The sequence below is a fragment of the Sorex fumeus genome, unplaced genomic scaffold (genome assembly GCF_029834395.1).
Source record: "Sorex fumeus unplaced genomic scaffold, SorFum_2.1 ptg000093l, whole genome shotgun sequence".
NCBI lineage: Eukaryota > Metazoa > Chordata > Mammalia > Eulipotyphla > Soricidae > Sorex > Sorex fumeus.
Genome location: NW_026606150.1, coordinates 9,375,211 through 9,386,180, shown reverse-complemented (window position 1 = coordinate 9,386,180; position 10,970 = coordinate 9,375,211). Strand labels below are relative to the sequence as shown.

The 10,970-nt window shown below is 61.8% G+C and overlaps 1 protein-coding gene across 1 annotated transcript; it reads right to left on the bottom strand.

Moving 5' to 3' along the window:
- Nucleotides 1-1,679: 1,679 nt before the first annotated feature.
- INS (insulin) lies at nucleotides 1,680-2,849 on the bottom strand. The gene is made up of 2 exons (XM_056131897.1): nucleotides 2,678-2,849; nucleotides 1,680-1,813 (listed from the first exon to the last, which is right to left on the bottom strand). Exons 1-2 carry the CDS (start codon nucleotides 2,847-2,849, stop codon nucleotides 1,680-1,682), a joined length of 306 nt encoding a protein of 101 aa, XP_055987872.1.
- Between the last annotated feature and the right edge of the window lie 8,121 nt (nucleotides 2,850-10,970).

Below are 10,970 nucleotides of genomic sequence, written 5' to 3'. Positions count from 1 at the left end.
AGGCGGGCCAAGGTGCCAGTCGCCGTGCCAGGAGCCGGCTGGGGTGGGGGTGGGGGCGCCAGCGGGCACGGGGTCTGCACCGCGGGGACTTGGAGGGCAGGGGTTCCCCGCGAGCCGGGCACCAAGGGTCGGGGGCCTCCACCGCGCGTGGCCAGCGCCCAGTCCGGGCACCTGCCGCTCCGGCCCGCCCCATTTCCAGAAGGTTCCAGGGGAGCCGCGGCCTGTGGGCACCGGGACGGGGGGCTGCGGCCTGGGGCAGAGGGTCCGGCCCCCACGCGCGGGCGTGCGCCCGACAGCTCCCCGCTTCTTTGAGTGCTCCCTGGGGAGGACCAAGGCCCACCCCTGGAAGGACCCGTCCCGGGTGAGGGCTGGGCAGGCCTGGGGAGGCCTGTGGGGGTGCGCTGGCCACGGTCCAGGCTGACCCCACGAGCTCCCGGGGCCACAGCCCGCCACCCGCAGTGCCCCCTCCCTTGAGCTCAGGACCCGGTAGCCCACCCGTGTGCCAAGGCCCTTCCTGGGAGGCCATGACCCCCCCTCCGAGGAGCTGGCAGCTGCAGGGGTCCTCCCGGCCAGCGCCCACCGGGTCACGTACCTCAGCTCCGCGGGCCCACCCTCACTCCGCAGGCGCGGGCACCGGCTCCCGGGACAGGGCACTCGCCGCCCTTCCGGGCCAGGGTCCGCTGCGGGCGGGGCCGCGGGGTGCGGGGAGCCCCCAGGCTGCAGTGGGGCCCGCGCGTGGGGCGGCCTCGTGCCGCCCAGTTGACCTTGGCCTGGGCCAGCAACCCCCAGTCAGCACGGCCGCCTGTCCTCGGCTGCCCAGGGCCCTTCTGGGTGACCGCAGTGCAGGGAGGGCCTGGGCCACGCACACACCCCAGTCTCTGGGCCGGGCTCTCAGGGGACACGGCAAGACTCCCGGGACGCTGTGTGGGACGCGCACCCGGCTGGGGGGTTTCCCTGTTCTGCCCAGGAGCCCATGGGGGGTGTATGTGACAGTGTGTGAGTGTGAGCGTGTGTATGTGACTGTGTGTGTGTGACTGTGTGTGCATGTGTGAGCATGTGCGAGCCTATATGAGTGTGTATGTGACTTGTGTGACTGTGTGTGACTGTGTGCATGTGTGAGCATCTGTGAATGTGCATAGGTGCATATGTGACTGTGTGTATGACTGTGAGCATGTGTCTGTGTGTATATGACTGTGTGCATGTGTGTATGAGTGTGTGTACGTGACTGTGAGCATGTGTGTATGAGTATGGGTGTGTATATGACTGTGTGCATGTGTGTATGAGTGTGTGTACGTGACTGTGAGCATGTGTGTATGAGTATGGGTGTGTATGTGGCTGTGTGATTGTGTGCATGTGAGTGTGTGTACCTGACTGTGAGCATCGTGTATGAGTGTGTGTGCGTATGTGTCTGTGAGTCTGGCTGTGTGTGCGTGTATGATCTCTGTGACTGTGTGACTGTGTCACTGTCCCCTGAGGAGCCCCCGCTGACAGTGGAGCCCGCGTGTGGGGGTCCCCGCTAGCCCCCCGCGGGGCTCCTCCCCAGCTGCTCCAGGCCTCAGCGAGCCCCCGGAGGGCTCGGGGGTCTGGTCCACAGGCATAACAGGGTGAGGGGTGCCCAGGGTCCCGCCCGCCCTCCCCACACAGACACGGCTCGATGCGCAGTGCTTGTTTATTGGGGGCTAGTTGCAGTAGTTCTCCAGCTGGTACAGGGAGCAGATGCTGGTGCAACACTGCTCCACGATGCCGCGCTTCTGCGGGGGGCCGCCCGCCCCGGGGACCCCGCTCAGGGCCGCCTCCAGGGCCGCGTCCCCCTCTGCTGCCGGGTCGGGAGAGAGGGAGGTCAGGGGCCAGTGTGACATGCACCCCTTTCCCTAGTGGAGGCTAGTGTGGGGGCCATGCCGCCCCCGCCCCCGACAGCACAGGGCACACGGGACCCGGCTCCTGGGGAAACTGCAGCCGGGGCGGCTGGAGGGACCCGCCAGGGGGCAGTCCGAGAAGGCCCAGGGCTATGTGGGGATGGAGTGGGGACAGCGGGACAGTGGGACAGTGGGGACAGTGGGCAGCAGGAATAGCGGGGGCAGTGGGACAGTGGGGACAGCGGGGACAGGGGACAGGGGACAGCGGGGGACAGTAGGGACAGTGGGGGACAGTGGGGACAGCGGGGACAGCAGGACAGTGGGGATTGCGGGGACAGCGGGGACAGTAGGCAACGAACACAGCAGGGACAGCGGGAACAGGGAGCAGCGGGGACTGTGGGGACAGGGGACAGCGGGGACAGGGAGCAGCGGGGACTGTGGGGACAGGGGACAGCGGGGACAGGGAGCAGCGGGGACTGTGGGGACAGGGGACAGCGGGGACAGTGGGGACATTGGGGATTGCGGGAGGCAGCGGGGACAGCGGGGACAGGGGACAGCGGGGCCAGTGAGGCCAGTGGGGACAGCGGGCCACGGGCACAGCAGGGACAGCGGGGACAGTGGGGACAGGAGACAGGGGACAGTGGGGACAGTGGGCACAGCAGGGACAGCAGGGACAGCGGGGACAGCGGGGACAGGAGACAGGGGACAGTGGGGACAGTGGGCACAGCAGGGACAGCGGGGACAGCAGGGGTAGCAGGCAGCGGGGCCAGTGCGGGGCAGGGGCAGCGGCAGGGGCAGCGGGGCCGGCTCACCCTGCGGGCCCAGTTCGCGGCGCTCCTTGGGGGTGTAGAAGAAGCCGCGCTCCCCGCACACCAGGTAAAGCGCCTCCACCAGGTGGGCACCGCACAGGTGCTGGTTGACGAAGGCGGGCGCGGGGGGCGTCCAGGCGGCCAGCAGGGCCAGCAGCAGCAGGAGACGCATCCACAGGGCCATGGCGAGGATCCTGGGGGACAGTGGGGTGAGGCCAGCCCGCACCCCCGCCCGCGCCGCCCCCCAGCCCCGGGGGCCACCGACCTGCGTGCTCTGGCGGGTGCGGTGGACGGGACGGGTGCGGCCACCCCCTTTATAGCCCGGCCACGCTGGCCCAGCAGATGGCGGGGGGCGCTGAGCCCGCAGTTTCCGCATCATTTCTTCCCAGGTGCTGGCTTGGCGGGCCAGTCCTTGTCGTCAGCACCCCTGGGGGCAGGGGTCATTAAGTCTTGAACAGGGGTGGGGGCAAGGGCAACATCTGCTCTAAATCATCGTTTTGCCGGGGACAGGAGCGCCGGGGGGCCATCCCCAGGCTGGGGGCCCCCGCAGTTGCCAGGGAAGGTCAGGGAGCAGGGGGTGCACTTGGGCCTCCGCAGGGAACAGGGCAGAGCGGGGGTGGGGTGGGCCTGTGACAGACCTCCTCCGCTCCAATTCTAGTTAGATCCCAGAGTGGGTCTCCAAAACACCAGAGTGGGGGCTCAGGATGCCAGAGCACCCCAAGAAGCCCAGGGACACCTCAGAGGCCCTGAACCCCTCAGAGACCCTGACCCCTCAGGGACCCTGCCCCCTCAGAGACCTTGAAATACTTGAGATTCTAACTCCCCTCAGGGACCTTGAGCCCCTCCTCAGAGAACCTGACCTCCCGCAGGGACCTAACCCCCCACCTAAGTAAACCTCGTCCTCCTCAGGGATCCAGTTTCCCTCAGAGACCCTGACTCTCCTCAGAGACCCTGACACCGTTCAGAAACCCTGACCTTCCTCAGAGATCCTGACTCTCCACAGAGACCCTGAGACACTCCTTAGAGACCCTGACCCCCCTCAGAGAACCTGACTCTCCTCAGAGACCCTGACACCTTTCAGAGACCCTGACCCCCCTCAGAGACCCTTACACCCTTCTGAGACACTGACCCTCCTCAGAGACCCTGACTCTCCTCAGAGACCCTGACACCTTTCAGAGAACCTGACCCCCCTCAGAGACCCTTATGCCCTTCTGAGACACTGACCCTCCTCAGAGACCCTGACTCTCCTCAGAGACCCTGACACCCTTCAGAGACCCTGACCTTCCTCAGAGACCCTGACCCCACCCTGAGATCTTGACTCTCCTTAGAGACCATGATTCTCCTCAGAGACCCTGACAACTTTCAGAGACACTGACCCTCCTCAGAGACCCTGACTCTCCTCAGAGACCCTGACATCCTTTGGAGACCCTGAACCTCCTCAGAGACCCTGACTCTCCTCAGAGACCCTGACCCCCCTCAGAGACCCCGACCCTCCTCAGAGACCCTGACCTCCCTCAGGGACCCTAACCCCCTCAGGGAACCTGGCTCTCCCCAGGGAACCTGGCCCTCTGAGGGTTCAGAGACCCTAAACCCCCTCAGAGACCTTGGTTCCCTCCCCAGAGATCTTGATTTCCCTCAAGGACCCTGACCTTCCTCAGGGACCCTGACTCCTCCCAGAAGCTCAACACCCCCTCAGAAATCCTGAACCTCCTCCCTCCAGAGACTCTGACCTCCCTGAACTCTCAGGGGCTCTGGATACCCTCAGGGAACCTGAATCCCTTCAGAAACCCCTACTCCTCTCAGAGACCTTGGGCCCCCTCAAAGACCCTGACATCTGTTATAATCCCTGGGTCACCTCTCAGAGACCCTGCATCATTCAGAAACCCTGACTCCCTCAGGGACCCTGGACCCTCTTAAGAACCCTGACCCCCTCAGAAACTCAATACCCCTCAGAGACCCTGAGCCCCCTCAGTGACTCTGATGTCCCTGACTCTTATCAGGGACCCTGGCCACCTTCAGGGACCCTGAACCCCCAAGAGACCCAGACACCCCTCAGAGAACCTGATGCACCTCAGAGACCCTGAGATACCTCGGAGATTGTGGTTTCCCTCAGAGACCTAACCTTCTCCAGGAACCTTGACACCCTCAGGGACCCTGGCTCCTCTTAGGAACCTTAGACCCCTGACCCCTCAGAGACCCTGGAACACCTTAGAGACTCTAACCTACCTCAAAGATACCCTGAGATACCTCAGAGACTTGGTTCCCCTCAGAGAATCTAACCTTCTTCCACTGAAGGTCCCTGAAATCCTTAGGGACCCTGGCCTCCCTGGATCTCAGAAACCCTGACCCCGCTCAGAGACCTGGGAGACCTTAGAAGCCCTGGCCCCCTTCAGAGACCCTGACTCCCTCAGAAACCCTGATTCTTTCTCAGAGACCCCAGACCACCTCAAAGACCCTGACCTTCTTCAGAATCCCTGGAACATCGCAGAGACCCTGGTCCTACTCAGAAACCTTGACTCCCTCAGGGATCCTGGCCCTCAGAGACCTCGAGATACCCCAGAGGTCCTGACCACCCAACTCAGAGACACAGACATTTCAGAGACCCAGGTTCCCCTCAGAGACCCTGACCTCCCTCAGGGACTCTGATGAAGCTCAGGGACCCTGGCCATCCTCTGGGACCTTGACCCCCCTTAGACACCCTGGCATACCTCAGAGGCCCCAGCCCACAGAGAGACCCTGAGATACAGCTGAGGTTCTGAACCCTCTCAAGACCCTGATACCCCATCAGAGACCCTGACTCCCCTTCAGGGACACAGAACTCCCCTCATAGTCCCTGGCTTCCACCAGGACCCTGTCCCCCTCAGAGACCCTGGCCCTCTCAAAGAAACTGACCCCCTTAGAAACCCTGACACCTCTCCTCAGAGACCCTGACTCCCTCAGAAATCCTGACACTTCTCAGAGATCCTGACCCCCTCAGAGACCATGAACCCTGTTAGAGACCCTGGCCCCTCCCAGAGACCCAGACCTCCTCAGAGACTCTTGACCCCCTCATGCTGATCACCCTCAGAAAACCCAGCTTCCTCAGATACCCTGATCCCTCTGAAACCATGACCCAACCAAACTCTGTCTCTCTGTCTCTCTGTCTCTGTCTTCTCTCTGTCTCTCTGTCTCTGTCTCTGTCTCTCTCTCTCTCTCTCTCACACACACACACACACACATACACACACACACACCGAGACTCTGACCACTTTCATAGAGCCTACACACCTAAGAGAATGCAGCTCCTCTCAAATCCTGCCCCTCCAAGATTTAGGGATCCTGAACACTTCAGGGGCCCTGCTCTCCTCAGGGACCCTGATTCCGCCCCAGAGACTGTGATACACCTCAAAGACCCTGACCCTAATCAAAGACCTTGAGATACCTCAGAGACCCTGACTCTCCCCTTAGGGACCCTGACTGGCCTCTTAGGCCCTGACCCTTCTCAGAGGATTTGTCCCCTACTCCCCGACTCAGAAACCCTGACTCCCCTCAGAGAACCTGAGCCTTCCTCGCTCAGTAGACCCTGACCTCCTCAGATACCCTGATATCCTTCAGAGAACATGAACATCCTAAGAGGTCCTGGGCCCCCTTAAGTGGCTCTGAGGGGAGTCGGGGTCTCTGAGTGTGTGGGGGGGGGTTTCAGGTTCTCTGATGGGAGGCCAGGGTCTCTGAAGGCAGCCAGTTTCTGAGAAGGGATAGAGTCCCTGAGTGGGGTCAGAGTCCTGGTGGAGACAGGGCCTAGGAGAGGGGTTATTGTTCCTGAGGAGGGGTCAGAGTCTCTAAGGGGGGGCCCAGAGTCTCAGAGGTGTCTCAGGGTCTCTGAGTGTGGCTAGGGTCTCTGAGGTATCCCATGATCTCCCATGGGGGCGGTCAAGGTCCTTGAGAGAGGGTAGGAAGGGTCCTTGAGGGAATCAAGGTTTCTGAGTGGAGCTAGGATCTCTGAGGTGCCTTAGGGTCTCTGAGGAGGATCAGGATCTCTGAGGGATGTTCAAGTCTCTGAGGAGGGTCAGAATCTCTGAGATGTCTAAGGGTCTCTGAGTTTGACAAAGGTCTCTGAGAAGAGATCAAGGTCTCTGAGGGGATTAGGGTATCTGGGGGTGGTCAGGGTCTCTGAGTTTGAGTCAGGTTCTCTAAGGAGAGCCAGGGTCTCTGAGGGTACCAGAGTCTCTGAGAAGGGTTAGGGTCCCCAAGGGGGATCAGAGTCCCAGTGGGGCCAGGGTCTATGAGGGGAATCAGAGTACCTGAGTCTCAGAGATATGTCAGAGTCTCTGAGGAGGGTCAGGGTCTCTGAGGGGGTCAGGGTATCTGAGATATGTGTCAAGGTCTCTGAGGAGGGCCAAGATTCCTGAAGAGGGCCAGGGTTCCTGAGCAAGGCCAGAATCTCTGAGGTGTCTCAGGGTCTCTGAGGGCATTCAGGGTCTCTGAGGTGGAGAATCAGGGTTCCTGAGAGGGGCCAGGGTCTCTGAGAGATGTCAGGGTCTCTAGTGAATTAGGGTTTCTTTGGGAGGAACAAGGTCTCTGTGGGGGAGATCAGAGTTTCTGACGGGTGTCAAGATCTCTGAGGTAGGTCAGGGTCTCTGATGGTGATCAGAATCTCTGAGGTGTCTCAGGGTCTCTGAGAGGTGTCAGGGTCTCTAAGGTATCCCATGTTCTCTGAGAGGGTCAGGGTCCCTGTGGAAGGTCAGGTTCTCTGAGGGGGGTCAAGGTCTCTGTGGGGAGGTCATGATCTCTGAGGGGTTCATGAGCTCTGGAGGTCAAGGTTTCTGAGGGATCCTGATTTTCTCTCTGAGAACCTGATTCCCTCTCAGAGACCCTGACTTCCCTCAGAGACCATGGCTCACCAAGAAACCCTGATTCCCTGAGACTGACTCCTCTCAGAGACCCTGGCCCTCTCAGAAACCCTGATTCCCCTCAGTGATCATGAACCCCCTCAGAGACCCTGGTCTCCCTAAAGATTGGGACACCCTTTAGAGACTCCTTATCTCCCTCAGTGATCCTGATCCCCCTCAGAGACCACGGCCCCCCCAAGAAACTCTGATCTCACAGAAATCCTGAACTCCTCTTAGGGACCCTGATCACCCTCAGAGGGCTCGGCCCCCCACCAGGACCCAGACTGCCTTCAGGGACCCTGACCCTTCTTAGAGGGCCTGTCCCCTGCCCTCCCCCATCAGGTGCCCTGGCTCTTCTCAGAGAACTTGAGCCCCACTCAGTAGACTCTGATCTCCTCAGATGCCCTGACATTCCTCAGAAAACATGAACCACCTAAGAGGTCCTCCCCCCCACAATCAGTGACTCTGACCTCCTCAGTGACCCTGACCCACCTCAGAGACCCTAACCTCCCAGAGGCCCTAAACCCCTCAGAGACCCTTGCTGCCTTCAGATACCCTGAACCCTTCAGAGACCTTGACCCTCCCCTCAGAGACCCTGACCTCCCTCAGAGAGTATGGGATGCCTCAGGGACCCTGACCACCGATCCTGAGACACCTCAGAGACTCTGACCCCCCTCAAGGACCCTGAGACACCTCAGAAATTTTGATCCCCTTCAAAGACCCAGACACTCCTCACAGGACTTGATCCTCCTCAGAGACCCTAAGACACCCTAGAGACCCTGACTTCCCCCAGAGACCTGAACACCCTTCAGACACCCTGGCCTCCCCTCAGAGACCTTGACTCCCTCAGAGACCCTGACACCCATCAGAAACTCTGATCCTCTCTCAGAGACCCCAGAACACTTCAGAGGCCTTGGCCTTACTCAGAGATTCAACCTTCCTCAGAGGACTTGAGACACCTCAGAGACCCTGATCACCACCACCCTCAGTGACCCTGACCCTCCTCAGAGACCCTGAGTAAATTGAGATTCTGGTCCCTTTTCAGAGTCTCTGACCCTCCCCTTAGGGACCCTGACCACCCTCATAGGCCCCTGCCCCCACCAGGACTCTGACCTCCCTCAGGGATCCTGACCCTCCTTAGAGGCTCTGACCCCGCCCCCTCAGAGACCCTGATCCCCTCAGAGACCTTGACCTCCCCTCAGAGACCCTGATCCCCTCAGAGAACTTGACCTCCCCTCAGAGACCCTGATCCCCTCAGAGAACTTGACCTCCCTTCAGAGACCCTGACACCCCTCAGAGACCCTGATCCCCTCAGAGACCTTGACCTCCCCTCAGAGACCCTGATCCCCTCAGAGAACTTGACCTCCCCTCAGAGACCCTGACCCCCTCAGAGAACTTGACCTCCCCTCAGAGACCCTGACCCCCTCAGAGAACTTGACCTCCCCTCAGAGACCCTGACCCCCTCAGAGAACTTGACCTCCCCTCAGAGACCCTGACCCCCTCAGAGAACTTGACCTCCCCTCAGAGACCCTGACCCCCTCAGAGAACTTGACCTCCCCTCAGAGACCCTGACCCCCTCAGAGAAACTTGGCCCCACAGGCCCTGACCCCCCACAGACCAGGCCACTTCCTGTCCCTCTGTCTCCCTGCCTGATCCCGCACACTAATCTGCTGTCTGTCCTCTCTGTGCCTGAGGCCTCATCCTAAGTACCAGAGAAAAGGACCCGCCCATCTTCTCTGCGAATCCGGACAGGGGCACTTCCGGCAGGCAGGGGCCAAGGTGTTCCCCAGGACGCGGGGTGGAGTGAGGGGATCACACGCTGAGCTCCAGGAACAAGGCCTGGGATTGGGCCTGCAGGGGCAGCTCTACCTCCCCTCGGGGCCTGGGCCCCAGGCTTCAGGATCCAGGTTTCGGGTCTAGGCACTGGGTCTGGGGACTGGGGTTCTGGGCTCCAGGGTTATAGGGTTTGAGGTCAATGTACTGGGGTCTGGGATCCAGGGTCCAGGGTCTGGGGCCCAGGGTCTAGAGTCTGGGGTCCAAGATCCAGGGTCCAGGGTCTGAGTCTGGGGCCCAGGGTCTGGGGTCCGAGGTCCAGGGTCTGAGGTCTGGGGTTCCGGGTCTGGGTTCTGGGTTCTGAGGTCCGGGGCCCAGGGTCTGGGGTCCTAGGTCCAGGGTCTGAGGTCTGAGGTCCCAGAGTCTGAGGTCTGGGGCTCGGGGTCTGGGGTCTGGGGTCTAGGGTTCAGGATCTGGGGTCTAAAGTCTGGGGCCCAGGTTCTGGGGCCTGGGGTCTGGGGTCCAGAGTCTGGGATCCGAGATCCAGGGTCTGAGGTCTGGGGCCCCGGATCTGGGGTCTTAGGTCCCAGGTCTGGGGTCCGGGGTCTGAGATCTGGGGCCCAGGGTCTGGGGTTCGAGGTCCAGGGTCTGAGGTCTGGGGTCTGAGGTCTGGGGCCCGGGATCTGGTATCTGTGGTCCAGGATTCAGGGTCTGGGGCCCAGGTTCTGGGGCCCAGGGTCTGGGGTCCAAGGTCCAGGATCTGAGGTCTGGGGTCCCAGGGTCTGAGGTCTGGGGCCTGGGGTCCAAATTCAGGGTCTGGGGTCTGAAGTCTGGGGCCCAAGTTCTGGGGTCCGGAGTCTGGGGTCTGAGGTCCAGGGTCTGAGATCTGGGGCCCCGGGTCTGGGGCTTTGGGTCCCAGGTCTGGGGTCCAGGGTCTGAAATCTGGGGCCCAGGGTCTGAGGTCCCGGGTCTGAGACCTGGGGTCTGAGATCTGGGGCCCAGGGTCTGGGGTCCAGTGTCCAAGGCTCAGGATAGGGGGTCTGAAGTCTGGGACCTAGGTTCTGGGGTCTGGGGTCTGGGGTCTGAAGTCTGGTGTTCGGGGTCCAGGGTCTGAGGTCTGGGGTCCCAGAGTCTGAGGTCTGGGGCCTGGGGTCTGGGGTACGGGGTCTAGAGTTCAGGGTCTGGGGTCTGAAGTCTGGGACCCAGGTTCTGGGGTCTGGGGTCCAGAGTCTGGGGTCCAAGGTCCAGGGTCTGAGGTGGGGGCCCAGGATCTGGGGTCTTGGGTCCCAGGTCTGAGGTCCAGGGTTTGAGGTCTGGGGCTCAGGAACTGGGGTCCGAGGTCGAGGGTCTGAGGTCTGGGGTCCAGGTCTGGGTCCTGGGGTCTGAGGTCTGGGTCCCAAGGTCTGGGGTTCGAGGTCCAGTGTCTGAGGTCTGGGGTCCCGGGTCTGCATCGCGGGTTCTCAGATCTGGGGCCCAGGGTCTAGGGCCTGGAGTCCAGGGCTCAGGCTCTGGGGTCTGGTCTGGGGCCCAGGTTCTGGGGCCGGGGGTCCGGAGTCTGGTGTCTGGGGTCTGGGGTCTGAGGTCTGGGGTCCAAGGTCCAGGGTCTGAGGTCTGGGGTTCGAGGTCCAGGACTCAGGGTCTGGGATCTGGGGTCCGGAGTCTGG